Source organism: Bolinopsis microptera, chromosome 7 (genome assembly GCF_026151205.1).
Source record: "Bolinopsis microptera isolate Bmic1 chromosome 7, MBARI_Bmic_1.0, whole genome shotgun sequence".
NCBI classification, from domain to species: Eukaryota; Metazoa; Ctenophora; class Tentaculata; order Lobata; family Bolinopsidae; genus Bolinopsis; species Bolinopsis microptera.
This window is the reverse complement of record NC_087078.1, coordinates 4,523,993-4,547,605: the sequence shown is the minus strand read 5'-3', so window position 1 is coordinate 4,547,605 and position 23,613 is coordinate 4,523,993. Positions and strand designations below refer to the sequence as shown.

Genomic DNA, 23,613 nt, shown 5'->3' with positions numbered 1-23,613 from the left:
GCAAGATACTGGGAGGTAGCAAGATACTGGGAGGTAGCAAGATACTGGGAGGTAGCAAGATACTGGGAGGTAGCAAGATACTGGGAGGTAGCAAGATACTGGGAGGTAGCAAGATACTGGGAGATAGCAAGATACTGGGAGGTAGCAACATACTGGGAGGTAGCAAGATACTGGGAGATAGCAAGATACTGGGAGGTAGTAAGGTACTGGGAGGTAGCAAGATACTGGGAGGTAGCAAGATACTGGGAGATAGCAAGATACTGGGAGGTAGCAAGATACTGGGAGGTAGCAAGATACTGGGATATAGCAAGATACTGGGAGGTAGCAAGATACTGGGAGGTAGCAAGATACTGGGAGGTAGCAAGATACTGGGAGGTAGCAAGATACTGGGAGGTAGCAAGATACTGGGAGGTAGCAAGATACTGGGAGATAGCAAGATACTGGGAGGTAGCAACATACTGGGAGGTAGCAAGATACTGGGAGATAGCAAGATACTGGGAGGTAGTAAGGTACTGGGAGGTAGCAAGATACTGGGAGGTAGCAAGATACTGAGAGGTAGCAAGATACTGGGAGATAGCAAGATACTGGGAGGTAGCAAGATACTGGGAGGTAGCAAGATACTGGGAGGTAGCAAGATACTGGGAGGTAGCAAGATACTGGGAGGTAGCAAGATACTGGGAGGTAGCAAGATACTGGGAGGTAGCAAGATACTGGGTGGTAGCAAGATACTGGGAGGTAGCAAGATACTGGGAGGTAGCAAGATACTGGGAGGTAGCAAGATACTGGGAGGTAGCAAGATACTGGGAGGTAGCAAGATACTGGGAGGTAGCAAGATACTGGGAGGTAGCAAGATACTGGGAGGTAGCAAGATACTGGGAGGTAGCAAGATACTGGGAGGTAGCAAGATACTGGGAGGTAGCAAGATACTGGGAGGTAGCAAGATACTGGGAGGTAGCAAGATACTGGGAGGTAGCAAGATACTGGGAGGTAGCAAGATACTGGGAGGTAGCAAGATACTGGGAGGTAGTAAGATACTGGGAGGTAGCAAGATACTGGGAGGTAGCAAGATACTGGGAGGTAGCAAGATACTGGATACTGCAAGATACTGGGAGGTAGCAAGATACTGGATACTGCAAGATACTGGGAGGTAGCAAGATACTGGGTGGTAGCAAGATACTGGGAGGTAGCAAGATACTGGGAGGTAGCAAGATACTGGGAGGTAGCAAGATACTGGGAGGTAGCAAGATACTGGATACTGCAAGATACTGGGAGGTAGCAAGATACTGGGAGGTAGCAAGATACTGGGAGGTAGCAAGATACTGGGAGGTAGCAAGATACTGGGAGGTAGCAAGATACTGGGAGGTAGCAAGATACTGGGAGGTAGCAAGATACTGGATACTGCAAGATACTGGGAGGTAGCAAGATACTGGGAGGTAGCAAGATACTGGGAGGTAGCAAGATACTGGGAGGTAGCAAGATACTGGGAGGTAGCAAGATACTGGGAGGTAGCAAGATACTGGATACTGCAAGATACTGGGAGGTAGCAAGATACTGGGAGGTAGCAAGATACTGGATACTGCAAGATACTGGGAGGTAGCAAGATACTGGGAGGTAGCAAGATACTGGGAGGTAGCAAGATACTGGGAGGTAGCAAGATACTGGGAGGTAGCAAGATACTGGGAGGTAGCAAGATACTGGGAGGTAGCAAGATACTGGATACTGCAAGATACTGGGAGGTAGCAAGATACTGGATACTGCAAGATACTGGGAGGTAGCAAGATACTGGGAGGTAGCAAGATACTGGGAGGTAGCAAGATACTGGGAGGTAGCAAGATACTGGATACTGCAAGATACTGGGAGGTAGCAAGATACTGGGAGGTAGCAAGATACTGGGAGGTAGCAAGATACTGGATACTGCAAGATACTGGGAGGTAGCAAGATACTGGGAGGTAGCAAGATACTGGGAGGTAGCAAGATACTGGGAGGTAGCAAGATACTGGGAGGTAGCAAGATACTGGGAGGTAGCAAGATACTGGGAGGTAGCAAGATACTGGGAGGTAGCAAGATACTGGGAGGTAGCAAGATACTGGGAGGTAGCAAGATACTGGGAGGTAGTAAGATACTGGGAGGTAGCAAGATACTGGGAGGTAGCAAGATACTGGGAGGTAGCAAGATACTGGGAGGTAGCAAGATACTGGGAGGTAGCAAGATACTGGGAGGTAGCAAGATACTGGGAGGTAGCAAGATACTGGGAGGTAGCAAGATACTGGGAGGTAGCAAGGTACTGGGAGGTAGGAAGGTACTGGGAGGTAGCAAGATACTGGGAGGTAGCAAGATACTGGGAAGTAGCAAGATACTGGGAGGTAGCAAGATACTGGGAGGTAGCAAGATACTGGGAGGTAGCAAGATACTGGGAGGTAGCAAGATACTGGGAGATAGCAAGATACTGGGAGATAGCAAGATACTGGGAGGTAGCAAGATACTGGGAGATAGCAAGATACTGGGAGGTAGCAAGATACTGGGAGGTAGCAAGATACTGGGAGGTAGCAAGATACTGGGAGGTAGCAAGATACTGGGAGGTAGCAAGATACTGGGAGGTAGCAAGATACTGGGAGGTAGCAAGATACTGGGAGGTAGGAAGAAACTGGGAGGTAGCAAGATACTGGGAGGTAGCAAGATACTGGGAGGTAGCAAGATACTGGGAGGTAGCAAGATACTGGGAGATAGCAAGATACTGGGAGGTAGCAAGATACTGGGAGGTAGCAAGATACTGGGAGATAGCATGAAACTGGGAGGTAGCAAGATACTGGGAGGTAGCAAGATACTGGGAGATAGCAAGATACTGGGAGGTAGCAAGATACTGGGAGGTAGCAAGATACTGGGAGGTAGCAAGATACTGGGAGATAGCAAGATACTGGGAGGTAGCAAGATACTGGGAGGTAGCAAGATACTGGGAGGTAGCAAGATACTGGGAGATAGCAAGATACTGGGAGGTAGCAAGATACTGGGAGGTAGCAAGATACTGGGAGGTAGCAAGATACTGGGAGGTAGCAAGATACTGGGAGATAGCAAGATACTGGGAGGTAGCAAGATACTGGGAGGTAGCAAGATACTGGGAGGTAGCAAGATACTGGGAGGTAGCAAGATACTGGGAGGTAGCAAGATACTGGGAGGTAGCAAGATACTGGGAGATAGCAAGATACTGGGAGGTAGCAAGATACTGGGAGGTAGCAAGATACTGGGAGGTAGCAAGATACTGGAAGGTAGCAAGATACTGGGAGGTAGCAAGATACTGGGAGGTAGCAAGATACTGGGAGGTAGGAAGAAACTGGGAGGTAGCAAGATACTGGGAGGTAGCAAGATACTGGGAGGTAGGAAGAAACTGGGAGGTAGCAAGATACTGGGAGGTAGCAAGATACTGGGAGGTAGCAAGATACTGGGAGGTAGCAAGATACTGGGAGGTAGCAAGGTACTGGGAGGTAGCAAGATACTGGGAGGTAGCAAGATACTGGGAGGTAGGAAGAAACTGGGAGGTAGCAAGATACTGGGAGGTAGCAAGATACTGGGAGGTAGCAAGATACTGGGAGGTAGCAAGATACTGGGAGGTAGCAAGATACTGGGAGGTAGCAAGATACTGGGAGATAGCAAGATACTGGGAGGTAGCAAGATACTGGGAGGTAGCAAGATACTGGGAGATAGCAAGATACTGGGAGGTAGCAAGATACTGGGAGGTAGCAAGATACTGGGAGGTAGCAAGATACTGGGAGATAGCAAGATACTGGGAGGTAGCAAGATACTGGGAGGTAGCAAGATACTGGGAGGTAGCAAGATACTGGGAGGTAGCAAGATACTGGGAGATAGCAAGATACTGGGAGGTAGCAAGATACTGGGAGGTAGCAAGATACTGGGAGGTAGCAAGATACTGGGAGGTAGCAAGATACTGGGAGGTAGCAAGATACTGGGAGGTAGCAAGATACTGGGAGGTAGCAAGATACTGGGAGGTAGCAAGATACTGGGAGGTAGCAAGATACTGGGAGGTAGCAAGATACTGGGAGGTAGCAAGATACTGGGAGGTAGTAAGATACTGGGAGGTAGCAAGATACTGGGAGGTAGCAAGATACTGGGAGGTAGCAAGATACTGGGAGGTAGCAAGATACTGGGAGGTAGCAAGATACTGGGAGGTAGCAAGATACTGGGAGGTAGCAAGATACTGGGAGGTAGCAAGATACTGGGAGGTAGCAAGGTACTGGGAGGTAGGAAGGTACTGGGAGGTAGCAAGATACTGGGAGGTAGCAAGATACTGGGAAGTAGCAAGATACTGGGAGGTAGCAAGATACTGGGAGGTAGCAAGATACTGGGAGGTAGCAAGATACTGGGAGGTAGCAAGATACTGGGAGATAGCAAGATACTGGGAGATAGCAAGATACTGGGAGGTAGCAAGATACTGGGAGATAGCAAGATACTGGGAGGTAGCAAGATACTGGGAGGTAGCAAGATACTGGGAGGTAGCAAGATACTGGGAGGTAGCAAGATACTGGGAGGTAGCAAGATACTGGGAGGTAGCAAGATACTGGGAGGTAGCAAGATACTGGGAGGTAGGAAGAAACTGGGAGGTAGCAAGATACTGGGAGGTAGCAAGATACTGGGAGGTAGCAAGATACTGGGAGGTAGCAAGATACTGGGAGATAGCAAGATACTGGGAGGTAGCAAGATACTGGGAGGTAGCAAGATACTGGGAGATAGCATGAAACTGGGAGGTAGCAAGATACTGGGAGGTAGCAAGATACTGGGAGATAGCAAGATACTGGGAGGTAGCAAGATACTGGGAGGTAGCAAGATACTGGGAGGTAGCAAGATACTGGGAGATAGCAAGATACTGGGAGGTAGCAAGATACTGGGAGGTAGCAAGATACTGGGAGGTAGCAAGATACTGGGAGATAGCAAGATACTGGGAGGTAGCAAGATACTGGGAGGTAGCAAGATACTGGGAGGTAGCAAGATACTGGGAGGTAGCAAGATACTGGGAGATAGCAAGATACTGGGAGGTAGCAAGATACTGGGAGGTAGCAAGATACTGGGAGGTAGCAAGATACTGGGAGGTAGCAAGATACTGGGAGGTAGCAAGATACTGGGAGGTAGCAAGATACTGGGAGATAGCAAGATACTGGGAGGTAGCAAGATACTGGGAGGTAGCAAGATACTGGGAGGTAGCAAGATACTGGAAGGTAGCAAGATACTGGGAGGTAGCAAGATACTGGGAGGTAGCAAGATACTGGGAGGTAGGAAGAAACTGGGAGGTAGCAAGATACTGGGAGGTAGCAAGATACTGGGAGGTAGGAAGAAACTGGGAGGTAGCAAGATACTGGGAGGTAGCAAGATACTGGGAGGTAGCAAGATACTGGGAGGTAGCAAGATACTGGGAGGTAGCAAGGTACTGGGAGGTAGCAAGATACTGGGAGGTAGCAAGATACTGGGAGGTAGGAAGAAACTGGGAGGTAGCAAGATACTGGGAGGTAGCAAGATACTGGGAGGTAGCAAGATACTGGGAGGTAGCAAGATACTGGGAGGTAGCAAGATACTGGGAGGTAGCAAGATACTGGGAGATAGCAAGATACTGGGAGGTAGCAAGATACTGGGAGGTAGCAAGATACTGGGAGATAGCAAGATACTGGGAGGTAGCAAGATACTGGGAGGTAGCAAGATACTGGGAGGTAGCAAGATACTGGGAGATAGCAAGATACTGGGAGGTAGCAAGATACTGGGAGGTAGCAAGATACTGGGAGGTAGCAAGATACTGGGAGGTAGCAAGATACTGGGAGATAGCAAGATACTGGGAGGTAGCAAGATACTGGGAGGTAGCAAGATACTGGGAGGTAGCAAGATACTGGGAGGTAGCAAGATACTGGGAGGTAGCAAGATACTGGGAGGTAGCAAGATACTGGGAGATAGCAAGATACTGGGAGGTAGCAAGATACTGGGAGGTAGCAAGATACTGGATACTGCAAGATACTGGGAGATAGCAAGATACTGGGAGGTAGCAAGATACTGGGAGATAGCAAGATACTGAGAGGTAGCAAGATACTGGGAGGTAGCAAGATACTGGGAGATAGCAAGATACTGGGAGGTAGCAAGATACTGGGAGGTAGCAAGATACTGGGAGGTAGCAAGATACTGGGAGATAGCAAGATACTGGGAGGTAGCAAGATACTGGGAGGTAGCAAGATACTGGGAGGTAGCAAGATACTGGGAGGTAGCAAGATACTGGGAGATAGCAAGATACTGGGAGGTAGCAAGATACTGGGAGGTAGCAAGATACTGGGAGGTAGCAAGATACTGGGAGGTAGCAAGATACTGGGAGGTAGCAAGATACTGGGAGGTAGCAAGGTACTGGGAGGTAGCAAGATACTGGGAGGTAGCAAGGTACTGGGAGGTAGCAAGATACTGGGAGGTAGCAAGATACTGGGAGGTAGCAAGATACTGGGAGGTAGCAAGATACTGCGAGGTAGCAAGATACTGGGAGGTAGCAAGATACTGGGAGGTAGCAAGATACTGCGAGGTAGCAAGATACTGGGAGGTAGCAAGATACTGGGAGGTAGCAAGATACTGGGTGGTAGCAAGATACTGGGAGGTAGCAAGATACTGGGAGGTAGCAAGATACTGGGAGGTAGCAAGATACTGGATACTGCAAGATACTGGGAGGTAGCAAGATACTGGGAGGTAGCAAGATACTGTGAGGTAGCAAGATACTGGGAGGTAGCAAGGTACTGGGAGGTAGCAAGATACTGGGAGATAGCAAGATACTGGGAGGTAGCAAGATACTGGGAGGTAGCAAGATACTGGGAGGTAGCAAGATACTGGGAGATAGCAAGATACTGGGAGGTAGCAAGATACTGGGAGGTAGCAAGATACTGGGAGGTAGCAAGATACTGGGAGGTAGGAAGGTACTGGGAGGTAGCAAGATACTGGGAGGTAGCAAGATACTGGGAGGTAGCAAGATACTGGGAGGTAGCAAGATACTGGGAGGTAGCAAGATACTGGGAGGTAGCAAGATACTGCGAGGTAGCAAGATACTGGGAGGTAGCAAGATACTGGGAGGTAGCAAGATACTGCGAGGTAGCAAGATACTGGGAGGTAGCAAGATACTGGGAGGTAGCAAGATACTGGGTGGTAGCAAGATACTGGGAGGTAGCAAGATACTGGGAGGTAGCAAGATACTGGGAGGTAGCAAGATACTGGATACTGCAAGATACTGGGAGGTAGCAAGATACTGGGAGGTAGCAAGATACTGTGAGGTAGCAAGATACTGGGAGGTAGCAAGATACTGGGAGGTAGCAAGATACTGGGAGATAGCAAGATACTGGGAGGTAGCAAGATACTGGGAGGTAGCAAGATACTGGGAGGTAGCAAGATACTGGGAGATAGCAAGATACTGGGAGGTAGCAAGATACTGGGAGGTAGCAAGATACTGGGAGGTAGCAAGATACTGGGAGGTAGGAAGGTACTGGGAGGTAGCAAGATACTGGGAGGTAGCAAGATACTGGGAGGTAGCAAGATACTGGGAGGTAGCAAGATACTGGGAGGTAGCAAGATACTGGGAGGTAGCAAGATACTGGGAGGTAGCAAGATACTGGGAGGTAGCAAGATACTGGGAGGTAGGAAGAAACTGGGAGGTAGCAAGATACTGGGAGGTAGCAAGATACTGGGAGGTAGCAAGATACTGGGAGGTAGCATGATACTGGGAGGTAGCAAGGTACTGGGAGGTAGCAAGATACTGGGAGGTAGCAAGATACTGGGAGGTAGGAAGAAACTGGGAGGTAGCAAGATACTGGGAGGTAGCAAGATACTGGGAGGTAGCAAGATACTGGGAGGTAGCAAGATACTGGGAGGTAGCAAGATACTGGGAGGTAGCAAGATACTGGGAGGTAGCAAGATACTGGGAGGTAGCAAGATACTGGGAGGTAGCAAGATACTGGGAGGTAGCTAGATACTGGGAGGTAGCAAGATACTGGGAGATAGCAAGATACTGGGAGGTAGCAAGATACTGGGAGGTAGCAAGATACTGGGAGGTAGCAAGATACTGGGAGGTAGCAAGATACTGGGAGATAGCAAGATACTGGGAGGTAGCAAGATACTGGGAGGTAGCAAGATACTGGGAGGTAGCAAGATACTGGGAGGTAGCAAGATACTGGGAGGTAGCAAGATACTGGGAGGTAGCAAGATACTGGGAGATAGCAAGATACTGGGAGGTAGCAAGATACTGGGAGGTAGCAAGATACTGGATACTGCAAGATACTGGGAGATAGCAAGATACTGGGAGGTAGCAAGATACTGGGAGATAGCAAGATACTGAGAGGTAGCAAGATACTGGGAGGTAGCAAGATACTGGGAGATAGCAAGATACTGGGAGGTAGCAAGATACTGGGAGGTAGCAAGATACTGGGAGGTAGCAAGATACTGGGAGATAGCAAGATACTGGGAGGTAGCAAGATACTGGGAGGTAGCAAGATACTGGGAGGTAGCAAGATACTGGGAGGTAGCAAGATACTGGGAGATAGCAAGATACTGGGAGGTAGCAAGATACTGGGAGGTAGCAAGATACTGGGAGGTAGCAAGATACTGGGAGGTAGCAAGATACTGGGAGGTAGCAAGATACTGGGAGGTAGCAAGGTACTGGGAGGTAGCAAGATACTGGGAGGTAGCAAGGTACTGGGAGGTAGCAAGATACTGGGAGGTAGCAAGATACTGGGAGGTAGCAAGATACTGGGAGGTAGCAAGATACTGCGAGGTAGCAAGATACTGGGAGGTAGCAAGATACTGGGAGGTAGCAAGATACTGCGAGGTAGCAAGATACTGTGAGGTAGCAAGATACTGGGAGGTAGCAAGATACTGGGTGGTAGCAAGATACTGGGAGGTAGCAAGATACTGGGAGGTAGCAAGATACTGGGAGGTAGCAAGATACTGGATACTGCAAGATACTGGGAGGTAGCAAGATACTGGGAGGTAGCAAGATACTGTGAGGTAGCAAGATACTGGTAGGTAGCAAGATACTGGGAGGTAGCAAGATACTGGGAGATAGCAAGATACTGGGAGGTAGCAAGATACTGGGAGGTAGCAAGATACTGGGAGGTAGCAAGATACTGGGAGATAGCAAGATACTGGGAGGTAGCAAGATACTGGGAGGTAGCAAGATACTGGGAGGTAGCAAGATACTGGGAGGTAGGAAGGTACTGGGAGGTAGCAAGATACTGGGAGGTAGCAAGATACTGGGAGGTAGCAAGATACTGGGAGGTAGCAAGATACTGGGAGGTAGCAAGATACTGGGAGGTAGCAAGATACTGGGAGGTAGCAAGATACTGGGAGGTAGCAAGATACTGGGAGGTAGCAAGATACTGGGAGATAGCAAGATACTGGGAGGTAGCAAGGTACTGGGAGGTAGCAAGGTACTGGGAGGTAGCAAGATACTGGGAGGTAGCAAGATACTGGGAGGTAGCAAGATACTGGATACTGCAAGATACTGGGAGGTAGCAAGATACTGGGAGGTAGCAAGATACTGGGAGGTAGCAAGATACTGGGAGGTAGCAAGATACTGGGAGGTAGCAAGATACTGGGAGGTAGCAAGATACTGGGAGGTAGCAAGATACTGGGAGGTAGCAAGATACTGGGAGGTAGCAAGATACTGGGAGGTAGCAAGATACTGGGAGGTAGCAAGATACTGGGAGGTAGCAAGGTACTGGGAGGTAGCAAGATACTGGGAGGTAGCAAGATACTGGGAGGTAGCAAGATACTGGGAGGTAGCAAGATACTGGGAGGTAGCAAGATACTGGGAGGTATCTAGAGGCATTCCCGCAGTGCGGACTAAATCTTAATTTTACTAATTTAATAAATTACTCTTCTTTTAGAAAAAAATAACTTCTCTATTTTATGTGTCTTAATACTATTGAGTCAATAAATCTGTGTAAACACCCAATGTTTGTGTAACGTCAGTTGACACACACAGAGTGTAATCTAGTTACACACTTGTAGCAGTACGCAGATTCAATTAGTAGTAGTTCCTGGCTGCAATTAATTTAGCAGAGCTATGAAATACTCCAAATACATATTGTAGTATTAGCAAACCCTTCATATAAAGATAATATAACGAAGAACACCTTTTTTTGGAATAACTTCGTACCATCTGCATGTTTCACGAATTGCTTATTATAATGTCTGTTAATTTGTGAGGGCGCACCCCCCCCCCCCCCCCCCCCCCCCCCCATATAATGACAGTGTTGATCCAAGTGCCACACTTTGTCCCTGGTACACAGCACTATAATTATATGCGGGTTCATTCACCCTCTTTAGCTGAGACACTGGATCTATTAATCAAGTCAGTGTACACACTACACACTATATACATATAGTAGTTTTAGAGGTAACTGACCGAGCTATGATTTCAGGAGGTAACTGACCGATCTATAATTTCAGGAGGCAACTGACCGATCTATAATTTCAGGAGGCAACTGACCGAGCTATAATTTCAGGAGGCAACTGACCGATCTATAATTTCAGGAGGCAACTGACCGATCTATAATTTCAGGAGGCAACTGACCGAGCTATAATTTCAGGAGGCAACTGACCGAGCTATAATTTCAGGAGGCAACTGACCGAGTTATAATTTCTGGAGGCAACTGACCGAGCTATAATTTCAGGAGGCAACTGACCGAGCTATAATTTCAGGAGGCAACTGACCGAGCTATAATTTCAGGAGGCAACTGACCGAGCTATAATTTCAGGAGGCAACTGACCGAGCTATAATTTCAGGAGGCAACTGATCGAGCTATAATTTCAGGAGGCAACTGGACCGAGCTATAATTTCAGGAGGCAACTGATCGAGCTATAATTTCAGGAGGCAACTGACCGAGTTATAATTTCAGGAGGCAACTGATCGAGCTATAATTTCAGGAGGCAACTGACCGAGTTATAATTTCAGGAGGCAACTGATCGAGCTATGTCTACAGTTCTGAACAAAGTACCTGCTGATCATTTACCAAGGATCTATGTGGATGTCAACAGCGGCAAAACATCAGGTTAGATATTATTATTACATTTGTGTCTTCTAAACTAAAACATCAGGTTTGTGTCTAAAGTTGTCTGCCGTCAATAGCCGGATCTGTCTTAAATAGACAGATTAGTTAAAATACCTTCCTGGAATATGTTTACAGGTTACATCACAGCCTCGCAGGTTACATCACCGTCGAAATAAGGAGTCTGGAAACCGCCCATTTCCCCATTTATTGCAATTAGTAACCTGTAGCTATTTTCTTTCCATTGATCTTTAAGACAGTATCAACAGCTGCACAATTTTGGAGCATTAAAACAATAAAATGCGAACTTTGGACACGAATATTATAGTAAAATATCTAAATCTGCGGTTTTAATGAACACTTAAATATGACGTGGTGTAGTAGTGCTGTAGTAGTCACTACTAGTAGTGCTGTAGTGCTCAGTCCATAAGGGAGGCTGGTACCTGGGTCTGTGCTTTATAGACAGGTACTACTTACTAACTTACCTACACTCTGTCAAGGAAAAGCTCTGCAATAAGGCTCGATAGGCTCGATATATTATATTGGTTTTAATGAAACATTTGCTCTATAAAACTGTGAAGCGGCCAGCTCTAGTTAGTAGATACACACTACTACTAATAAATAATAATGAGCAATGTTCCAGGAACGCTGACGCTGGGAGCTCGAGGTGACAGTTACTACGAGTACCTGCTCAAACAGTGGATACAGACTGGAGAGATAAGGTATTTACTGTTTTTAGCATCCCCAAACAGTGGATACAGACTGGAGAGATAAGGTATTTACTGTTTTTAGCATCCCCTGGGACTAAGCCAGGATTTCAGGTTACGAGAGTTTATCCTGCCATGATATTTCAGTATAACACCAATAGAATATTACCCAACCCCGTTCCCGTGATAACTCTTGGTAAAATAATATTACATATAAAATTATACCAACAATACATCGTATATTGTTGCTATATAATACTGTATGTAGTTTCAGCAAAACATATTATTATTATCTTTAACTGGTTTAAAATAAACCAATAAATTGGTTTATTTTAAGGTTGAATTCTAGTTTTGAACTTGGCTAGTAATAAAGTAGACTACCTTATCGGACATAATTGGCACGGACAAGTTTTTCACGGACCAAATTTTTCACGGACATAATTATTTAGTATTCACGCTCATGACCGCCCAAAAATGTCCAAAAAACTGTGAAATTTTTGGTAATTTTTTAATAAGTGTTTTACTCTTTTTCTGAACTCGAACCAAAGTCATAGTGATCATGGTGTTATAACTTAAGGGGGGGGGGGGGGGGGGGGGGGGGGGGGGGGGGGGGGGGGCCAATGGATATTTTTTTGTGAAACTTGATTTCGAGATAGCAGTTGACCAACAAACTAGAACCAGTGACCAAACTTTTGAGGGCGTCCCGGACCCCAACCGCCAAACGGTGCCCGCGGGGCAGCCACTCCCATATTCGGTCCAAATTAGGCCCAATTTAGCCAAATACCCTGAACATGCCCAAAACCCAAATTTTAGGTGCTCTACTTGTAGCTAGTAGTCTCCTGAACTCGTATATGAAATTTCATCAAGATTGGACAAAAAATGACTGAGTTATGAGCCAAAAACCATATGCCCATATTTGGGCATACGCACCAAATTTGGTAGTTTTCGTCCCATAAATTGGTCAAATATCAATATTTTCCACTGAAACTTACTTTATATGAAAGGTAAGCCTAAACTACATATTCTCTGTAAGTTATAGCTTTATATCTGTTTAAATGTGGATACTAAGGCGAAAAGACCACAAAAAATGAACTAAATTGCCCATATCTTGGTTCGCGATATTCGCGGAATTGATCTCATTAAAATTGCAACAACTCGATCAGTTTTCAAAATTTTTCCATAAAATTTTTGGAATCGACTCGAAATCGCATTTCCACCTTAGTTTGAGAACAGATTTTTGATTTAGGCCTCCAAAAAAAATTGGCGGCCAAATTCCAAAATTTTCCCGGAGAAATTCAGAATTTGGCCGCCAAATTTTTTTTGAGGCCTTAATCAAAAATTTGTTCTCAAACTAAGGTGGAAATACGATTTCGAGTCGATTCCGAAAAATTTTGAAAACTGATCGAGTTGTTACAATTTTAATGAGATCAATTCCGCGAATATCGCGAACCAAGATATAATATGGGCAATTTAGTTCTTTTTTTGTGGTCTTTTCGCCTTAGTATCCACATTTAAACAGATATAAAGCTATAACTTACAGAGAATATGTAGTTTAGGCTTACCTTTCATATAAAGTAAGTTTCAGTGGAAAATATTGATATTTGACCAATTTATGGGACGAAATCTACCAAATTTGGTGCGTATGCCCAAATATGGGCATATGGTTTTTGGCTCATAACTCAGTCATTTTTTGTCCAATCTTGATGAAATTTCATATACGAGTTCAGGAGACCACTAGCTACAAGTAGAGCACCTAAAATTTGGGTTTTGGGCATGTTCAGGGTATTTGGCTAAATTGGGCCTAATTTGGACCAAATATGGGCGTGGCTGCCCCGCGGGCACCGTTTGGCGGTTGGGGTCCGGGACCCCCTCAAAAGTTCGGTCACTGGTCTTAGTTTGTTGGTCAACTGCTATCTCGAAATCAAGTTTCGCAAAAAAATATCCATTGGCCCCCCCCCCCCCCCCCCCCCTTAAGTACTTTAACTTATTGTTATGTAAATTGGGGGGGGGGGTCCACGTTAAAAAAGTTAAATTCTAAGATCGAGATTTTGGAATTTAACATTAATTACTTTAACTTTTTTAACTTTTTTAACATAAATTACATAATTACCCAAATTAAACTCAATTATGAGTGTTGACCTTTAGTACTATTAGTACCTCGCTCTTGCAATTGTTTTCTGTAGTTGTAACTGATTTGATAACTCTACAAAAAAAAACAGCTAGTATCTATATATACACATAATTGTATAATTTACTAATATAATCATTCATATAATACGAAAAAAGAATATGGCTTGGCGGTGTAAGTGCGGAAGGGTTATGGAAAGTCTCACATACGACAGATGTTTACGTTGCAATTTAGCGAAGGCATCAGGAGAGTCGCTCATTCGCTTGAAGGGTTCCTGTAGCTGTAATCCCTGTACCCGAACCATCTACTGAGAACACATCATCAGGTATTGATACTCCGGAGCTTCCTCCAGCTGTAATTTCCCTGTACCCGAACCATCTACTGAGGACGTATCAGTTGTTGTCAACACTTCAAAAAGGGCTGCTGATTCATCAAAACCTAGAACTCAATATGATTCTGAAGACGAATCATCTGCTGATGTTATCACTACTGCGATAATAACAAGCAACTCATTCAAGAGGAGAGCTGTCCCTACTTTTAGGATTCCAAAGATTAAGAAACCGACGGTGCAAAGCAAATTGACGATTATGGATAAATCTTCATCGACGGGTCTGAAGAAGAAGGAGCATTTGCGGGCTAACACTGATAATTTAACCACGAGAACTCCCACAGTAGACAATTCTAAATTCACAATTGGACGACCAATTGATGTTGATAAGATAAACAGCAGCAAGAAAGTGTTAAATTCAAAGAAGGAAACAGCACTTAACAAGTTGTCTACACGACTCATTGAAGGTGGAACTGCAATCAAGAATGAGAATCAGCAGGGAAATCGGGACAAATTGAACTATAGAAATACTCCTCCAACAAGTTCTCTGAGTACAATTAGACTGCCAGTACACGATGGAAAAGGTGATAAGCCTGTGATTGCGAAGAAAGAGACTGTTTTAAACAAACTTTCTACAAGATTCGCCACAGAAGATGGCACTTCCACGCCGAAAAACAAACTTTGTAAGGAGAAATCCGGAAGAAAGGCGTTCGATGCCGAAACGATTAAAGATAGATGCACGGTCAGGACGAATTTTGAAATTGAATTGTGGAAGTGTAACGACATGGTACCTGGCCAGATTATCAAGGCCAAAGCAATTCAACGGGTTTTATTCAGACTTGGGTGTTCTTTAGAGGAAGCTTGCCTACAGAATATATACAATATTTTCGGAGGAAAAAAATCCAGGTGTCCTACGTTATCAATTGTGCGATCCATGGAGCGGGTATTAAGACTAAAATCTAAGAAAAGACGTCGTCGGATGATGAGTATTTTACCTACCCCGGAATGTCAGAATGGAACAAAGAGTACAGATGATGTGGTGCAGAATACTGTGCATCAGCCATGCCCAATAGCTAGAGTGAAACCAATCTTGTCATCGGAAACTATTCAATCTATTCCAAAAATACAAGGAAAGCTGTCTACTAATTATGTCCATGCAAATGTGACAGGGAAGCATTCTTTTGCCTTTATTTCCCACATTGCGGTAATGCTAGAGTTAACTAGATCACTAGGTCCAAGCAATTTGAAAAGTTGTGACGATGAGGAACTTGTGCATAGATCGTTGAATGAAATAAAAAATAATCAGGATTCAAAGAAATATCTAAATGTAATTGATAGCGCGGAAGATATTGAAAATGAAGTCCCTGAAGTCTTAAAGCAGGTAAAGAACCTATTGGGGTGTGTGAAAGTGAAACAACCAGATCGAAGTTCTGTTTCAAAACATAGATGCTCTCATAATCTAAAGAGCCATTTAGCCAGTTATATAATATAATAACATCTATAAACAAAAGAGCACCTAAAGAGGCTCAGCAAAGTGCTGGCCTATTTACGCTTACGAAGACTCATTCGTTCAATATGTCTCAAAGTAAATAAACTCCTCCATTCTACTCTATCTCTTGCTAAGTTCACTAAGTTGGTAAAATCATCTTCATTTTTAAAATAAATTTGTCTCTTAAATAGGTCCTTTTTCATAATAATATCATACAAATTACTCCTGTGTCTACCCACTCGTCCCTTTAGTGTTTGACATCCTAGTGTAGCAAATAACAGAGACTGGTAGGCAGGTGTGTCGTTGTCACTGCGTAGAACATGACCTAGCATTGTCAACCGTGCCTTTTCCACTCTCTCGGAAAGGGGCCTGGTCTGGGTACGAGCGTAGAGGGCCTTGTTAGATATTGAGCTAGGCCAATATATGTGTAGGATGCGCTTGAGGTGCTTCCTCTGAAGAACATCTACAGACTCTAGAACATGCTGAGGTACGGCCCAGCAGCAGCAGTTGTACAGGAGCACTGATACTACTAGTGAGTCGTAGAGTTTGATCTTTCTCTTCTCAGTTATCTGACTCCTCTCTGATCCATGACACCACAGCTTGTCAAATGACCAGAAGGCAGAGTTAGCTTTGTTTATTCTACATATTAGTAACATCCTGCTCTGATCCAAGCTTAGTACCAAGAAGCGTCTCGTTTCTCCACTCCTCTTTTCCTCTTAGTTCTTTAGTTCATTATCCCACTCGTCACAGGCACCAACTTCTTCTAAATACACTCTGGTAAACTTTGTCTTTGTGTCATTGACAAAGAGACTCCATTCACTGAGAATATTCTTGGAGATCTGAAAGATATCCTGTAACTCCTCCATATCTTCACCAATCTCCTCTAAATCGTCTGAATAGCCGGACTCAAGAGGCATGTGGTTATCGGCTATAGGAGGGTTGGGTCTTGAGGGGAGGACTGCTCTTATGTGCACTACAGCTCCAGCTAGATTGAGGGTAAACAATTTACCAGCTGTGCTGTCTCCTTGGGAGGCTCCTATGTTGAAAGAGAACATCTCTGAGTCAGTAGAACACACTCTGACTACTAGAGTGGTGTTAGCCATGAGGTATTGTACAAGCCTCAGGTCGTCTCTGGAGCATCCTGCAGCTTCTAGTAGTCTGATTGTTGTACCTCTGCGGATGGTATTGAAGGCAGCTGACATGTCGATACTCACTTTGTTCCATTCAAACTCCTTCTTCATTACTACAGATATGAGCATGCTCTGTGCCCAAACTAGGTCGGCACAGCTCCTGCCAGCTTTGTAGGCAGCTTGGAACGGTCCGGTGAAGTTGTCCACAGCTCTCTCTATTCTGTTTAGCACTATCAGTGACAGGATCTTTCTAGAAACATTCAGCAGGGTCAATTGCAATGGTCGTATCGACTTAACTGGGCCACGAGTTTTACCAGGCTTAGCCAGTGGTGTGAGGATGCCTGCTCCTATTGCTTCAATGTGAATGTTTTTCTCGAAAGACTCGTTGAACACATTAGCCAGCTCTTCATGAAGGAGGGGGTTGTTCAGGGCTTTCATGACCTCGCCAGGAACTTTATCAATACCCACTGCTTTACCAGACTTGAGTTTACTGATGGCTCTCTCTATCTCTGCAACGGTGATGGGACTGTTAAGGCTAGATGGGGGGTCAAGGAAGGCAGGAAGGGTAGGCTCATCAGCGTCGTTGAACTCAGCTTCAAAGTACTCCTTAATAATCCTCGCTTTCTCCTCATTAGTACCTGCGATATTCCCAGCAGGGTTGTGGACGGTTAGAGCTGGTCTAACATATCCTTTGGCGAGTATCTTAGAGGCTCCAAAGTATCTCCGGGCGTCGTCTGTGTTGTTTACCTCTTCGACGAGTGTGTCAGCACTGCGGTTGTTGATATCTCTGAGTCTCTTTGTAATCTTACGTCTCAGCTGGTTGATGTTGGTCTTGACATGCTTCCTGTTGGTCGGGAATTTGTTCTGCATATTCGCAATCATCAGCTGCTTGCGTTCAAGTGACAGTTCAGCGATCTCAGGATCAGTACTGAAGGATTTGTGCTTTTTTAGCCAGTTGTTTGGCCATAAGAGGTAGCCTCCCTAGTCTTGGGACATCAGGAATGTCCGAGGAAGAGATTATTGAGGAACATCTATTTTCATTACTGAATAATGATGTATGTCGTGATATAATGAAGATTCCTCAACCGTATGATGTTAATCGTATTACAAGTGAAGTTCTAAAATATATGAACGACGATAAGGACTCGGCTGCACTATAGTGAAAATTATTTTAATGATAGACTTTTATATTCAGGTTAAATGATATAAGTAACTTCAAATTAGAACCTCAAGTTCTTTTATTTACGTTATTACAGTAACACCTGTAAAATTTTTACTTCATTGACACTGTTTTTTAATTTTGTAATATAATATATTGACAAATTGTTTGAGCGATAACTTTTACATTGAAACATCATTAGACGTGACTCTTTTTAACTTTGTAATATAATATCGTGACAAATTGACTCATTGTTTGAGCGATAACTTTTATGAAATATCATTAGACACTATTTTAAATTTTGTAATATAATATCGTGACACAGTGACTCTTTGTGTAAGCGATAACTTTTATGAAACATCATTAGAATTTTATTCAGTTATTAATTCATTACGATTAGTATCACTAGATTTAATGATATAGATTATCATAGCCCTATTTTCAGTGTTGACACTGTGAATGGAATCTGTTGTTTAAAAAAAAATTATTTATGAATCAGCTGTTTATATTTCTATGAATTATAATTTATTATTGTAATGATCAAATGTATCAATTATTTATCGGTTGTACCTATGTTATATGACTGTTTTACTCTTGTCATGGGCATTCCTATATTCCTACATGTAATGACTAATGAACAAAAATACCAACGCATGACCTAAAAGTAAACTAGTCTAGAATATTCACTCCATTGCAATTTCAACCCAAATTTGAATTTATGTTAAAAAAGTTAAACTTTCTAAGCCTGAATTTTGAAATTTAACATTAATTAGTTTAACTTTTTTAACTTTTTTTAACGTGGACCCCCCCCCCCCCCCCCCCCCCCTAAATTGAATACAGAGTGAATGTGACTGACGAGTGATTATATTTGTCCTATTATATTAATGTCTAATAAGCTAATATAGTAATCGGCTACACACATATCTACTCATATGTAGGGACACACACTAAAATTAATGGAAATAATTACCGGACTTTATTATTCACGGACCTTAATGCAACAGACATTATTTTCACGGACATAATTATTCACGCTAAGGTCTTCAGCGTGAAAGTAATGTCCGTGATGATTATGTCCAATAAGGTATCTAGTGCTTTAAACGATTCCTCAAAATTAAAAGGAAAGCTTAGAAATAAGAAGAATTTAAGGGAAACACCATCCGTACACTAAACAGCTGATATTGGCTATTTAGGGAGTTGCAATTCTAGAACTACTCTTCAGATAACAGTATCACAAATTCCATGATAACACCAACCCCAAGATATAACCACATATCTTAATTTTATGGGTTTGCTTCCGTTTTGTACATAGGTACCTGGTACAACATATGTTTGACCATTTTACATGGTCAAAATTGACCGTAATCATTTCAAGTCCTCTTGACCTCTGAAGAAAGGACAACAATCTATATCCTCAAATAGACAGCTAGCAAGTGAGAACCAAAATCTATATCCTCAACTAGGCAGCTTGCAAGTGAGAACCACAATCTATATCCTTAACTAGGCAGCTTGCAAGTGAGAACCACAGTCTATATCCTCGACTAGGCAGCTTACAAGTGAGAACCACAATCTATATCCTCAACTAGGCAGCTTGCAAGTGAGAACCACAATCTATATCCTTAACTAGGCAGCTTGCAAGTGAGAACCACAGTCTATATCCTCGACTAGGCAGCTTGCAAAGTTGCAAGTGAGAACCGAGCCACAATCTATAATCTATATCCTCAACTAGGCAGCTTGCAAGTGAGAACCACAATCTATATCCTTGAAACTAGGCAGCTTGCAAGTGAGAACCACAATCTATATCCTCAACTAGGCAGCTTGCAAGTGATAACCACAATCTATATCCTTGAAACTAGGCAGCTTGCAAGTGATAACCACAATCTATATCTTCAACTAGGCAGCTTGCAAGTGAGAATCACAATCTATATCCTCAACTAGGCTGCTTGCAAGTGAGAACCACAATCTATATCTTCAACTAGGCTGCTTGCAAGTGAGAATCACAATCTATTATATCCTCAACTAGGCAGCTTACAAGTGAGAATCACAATCTATATCCTCAACTAGGCAGCTTGCAAGTGAGAATCACAATCTATATCCTCAACTAGGCAGCTTGCAAGTAAGAACCACAATCTATATCCTCACTATATTAGGACGCAATGAAACTACCGGACCACGATGTATGGGGACTTGCCACCCCATGGCAACATTAAAATATATCGACTCTGTTACATCGTTTCCTGTTAATATAAAACTCCGTTACAAAATGAACTGGGATCTATTGCAGTTTGTTGCGATTTTATCACATTTGTCGTCAGTTTATTTTTCTATTTAGTTTTGATATATTTTCTAGTAGTTATGTTTTCAGGAGTGCCCATTGGGGTCTTTATTTTTAACTTATTATGATTGTAATCAATAAATTAGTCCATAAGAGACGACCCCCTTACGAGGGGCTTTCAATCAATCAATCAATCAATCAACTAGGCAGCGTACAAGTGAGAACCACAATCTATATACTCAACTAGGCAGCTTGCAAATGAGAACCACAATCTATATCCTCAACTAGGCTGCTTGCAAGTGAGAACCACAATCTATATCCTCAACTAGACAGCTAGCAAGTGAGAACCACAATCTATATCCTCAACTAGGCAGCTTTCAAGTGAGAACCACAATCTATATCCTCAACTAGACAGCTTACAAGTGAGAACCACAATCTATATCCTCAACTAGACAGCTTGCAAGTGAGCGTCCAACAGCCAAAAGCGTTGTGGGAGATAATAGGGCGAAGCTGCAGCTTAACTCGAGATGAAATTACAATTTGAGAGCATTAAACTACGAAATCACTACTAGATCCGGTCCCACTAAATGATATTCAGTACCACACCTCCCTCCCCTCCCCCTCCACACTGCCCCCGTCACCACCCCCAACCAACCCCCCCCCCCCCCCCCCCCCCAGCAGTCTACACAGAGATCCCAGAGACAATGAAATTGAGTCGGACGAAGAAGACAAATATAGGGACTAGGAAGATTTTACCGAGACCACAATATTCAAATTGTAACCTAAACTGAATTATTTGAACATAATTTGAACACCGTATTCATGTTGACCACGCAAATGTTGAGTAATATGCATCTAATCAGATGTGATCAAGACGTGAACCCATACAATTACCACCCTGCTACTTTATATATACTTCTCTAGGGCACTAGTGGTTCACACCCGTCCCTGGTAAGGATTCACACTATCAGTATCATTAAGTCTAACATCCAATTCAATTGACTTTATTATCGAGACACCAGGTCCTACTCTATAGCTATAATAATTGTTGGCAGCCTGATATCGAGACACCCGTCACCCGGCCCTACTCTGTTTTTACTGTAGTGTGTATATATATATAATTGGCCCTTTGTTCACTCAATATCTTACACTGGTCCTTATTTTAATGTGGTTACACACACTCTCTCTCTCTCTCTCTCTCTCTCACTCTCTCTCTCTCTCTCTCTCTCTCTCTCTCTCTCTCTCTCTCTCTCTCTCTCTCTCTCTCTCTCTCTCTCTCTCTCTCTCTCTCTCTCTCTCTCTCTCTCTCTCTCTCTCTCTCTCTCTCTCTCTCTCTCCCCTCCCTCCCTCCCTCCCTCCCTCCCTCCCTCCCCCTCCCTCCCTCCCTCCCTCCCTCCCTCCCTCCCTCCCTCCCTCCCTCCCTCCCTCTCTCTCTCTCTCTCTCTCTCTCCCTCCCTCCCTCCCTCCCTCCCTCCCTCCCTCTCTCTCTCTCTCTCTCTCTCTCTCTCTCTCTCTCTCTCTCTCTCTCTCTCTCTCTCTCTCTCTCTCTCTCTCTCTCTCTCTCTCTCTCTCTCTCTCTCTCTCGGAGAGGGAGAGGGAGAGGGAGAGGGAGAGGGAGAGGAAAGGGAGAGGTTTAATAACTATTGGTTAGGAATCGTGTAACTTGTAATGTTGGCGTGTGTGTAATGTTTGTGTTACCATGCACTGAATATCATTCAACATGTAATTAGATAATAGGGCGTAATATCATTAAACTGTTAAGTGTGTAAGTTATTATATTATAATTGTAGTCCTGTGTTATCTTGTGTAACATTTCAACTCCCTCCCAAATGACGTGTAAGAATGTTATTATATTAAAGTCACTATTGTGACGGTACATTAGAACTAGACAGAAACAAAGTGTGAAGGGCCTGAACGGAACCCCTCGGTTTCAGTTCCTTGTTTAATTCTAAGAGAATATTAGCCTACATTATTCTAGGGGTGCTAGTGGTGTTGGGATATACACTCTTTATAATACGGAGCCCTGAGGGTGACAATATTCAGTAGACTCACTAGCCACTAACTTTCTATACAGCATTATTAATTAATTAGATAATTATAACCGATTGACATCTCATTAGCGGTACGTGACGAGTCTACTTATCTACAATGTGTAAAATAATAGCCGTTCATGATCATTTTACCTTCTAAAGTTTCCTAAAAGTATTATTTATCGCTAATTATCTTAATATCAATTTGCTTTGCAGGGCGGCACGGATCGCTATAGCCAAAATATTTAATCGTCGCTATAAATAAGAATACACTAATCATTTCGTGGTCACCTTGAGATTGAGTTGCTCTGTTAAATAAGTGCTAATATATGTTATAGTTCTTAATTCTACTTGTGAATGTAATATGAATTCCTTCCCGTCACACCCCGCGTAATGCACATCATAAAATGTGCGCTCTAGTCCACGAAAAAGCGCGAATAATTGTTAATGACGCGCGGTAACATTATTCTGATGAAAGGATCTTATTTGGTATCCAGTTTCCCAGAATGAGAAGTTAGTGAGCTGCGCGCTACCACTATAATTATTAGTGACCGATTGGGCAACTGTCATGTCTTTGTCAAAGTAACGGGGTCATTTCTCCTGATAATGGCTCTTAGAGAATCTTCATGGAAAACATTTTTCTTAGAGGGACTCCCAAAGGATAAGATCCTAAAATGCTTCCCAGATCAATCCATAGAACTGTGCTGCAGGATCGCTAAGAGATTGGAATTTGGGCCGGCAAAATAAATAGCCGCCTTAAATTGATAGACGACAATCCCCACAGCAGGATCGAAAATTTGGGAATTCTTCAAATAATACACAAGTTATGTTTTGATACTAAGGGTGTAAAAGATTTTGATAGGTTGTAGAATATTTTAATTTATTGGTGCTACTAACACCGTGTTAATTAATTGTTTTACAATAGAAAAAACAATGCACAGCACTACAGCAGGGTACACTGACTTACTGTCTTAGGGCGGCTTCAATGTCCGAGCAGATATAATTTTTCTCCAAATCTTTATCCAGCATGGCCATGAGCTTGTTTATCTCCTTGCTGTCGTCAAGCCCCGTGTCCCTCCTCAAGATGTCTATATAGGTGATGTATGGTCTTCCCCCTACGACGATGTCCGTGAAGGAGTTCCCAGAGGAGAAGCTGATGGGTCAGAAGCTCGTCATGTCTGGCGAGATGACCAGCGAGCCTCATCCTCCGTTCACCTATCTTATCAGACGCTCTCATGAGTAATGGATACACCTTGTCGTTAGTCTGCCGCTCTGACCATGTTAAATGCCATCCTCAGCATTCT

General features: G+C 43.8%; 1 protein-coding gene across 1 annotated transcript in view; it reads left to right on the top strand.

Annotated features, from left to right (window-relative positions):
* LOC134817712 (endoplasmic reticulum mannosyl-oligosaccharide 1,2-alpha-mannosidase-like) overlaps positions 1 to 23,613 on the top strand; it is a 37,457-nt gene that overhangs the window by 6,644 nt on the left and 7,200 nt on the right. The window contains exons 9-10 of the mRNA XM_063826951.1: positions 10,970 to 11,066; positions 11,707 to 11,785. Coding sequence (XP_063683021.1) covers positions 10,970 to 11,066; positions 11,707 to 11,785 — 176 coding nt within the window. The remainder of the gene's footprint in view (positions 1 to 10,969; positions 11,067 to 11,706; positions 11,786 to 23,613) is intronic.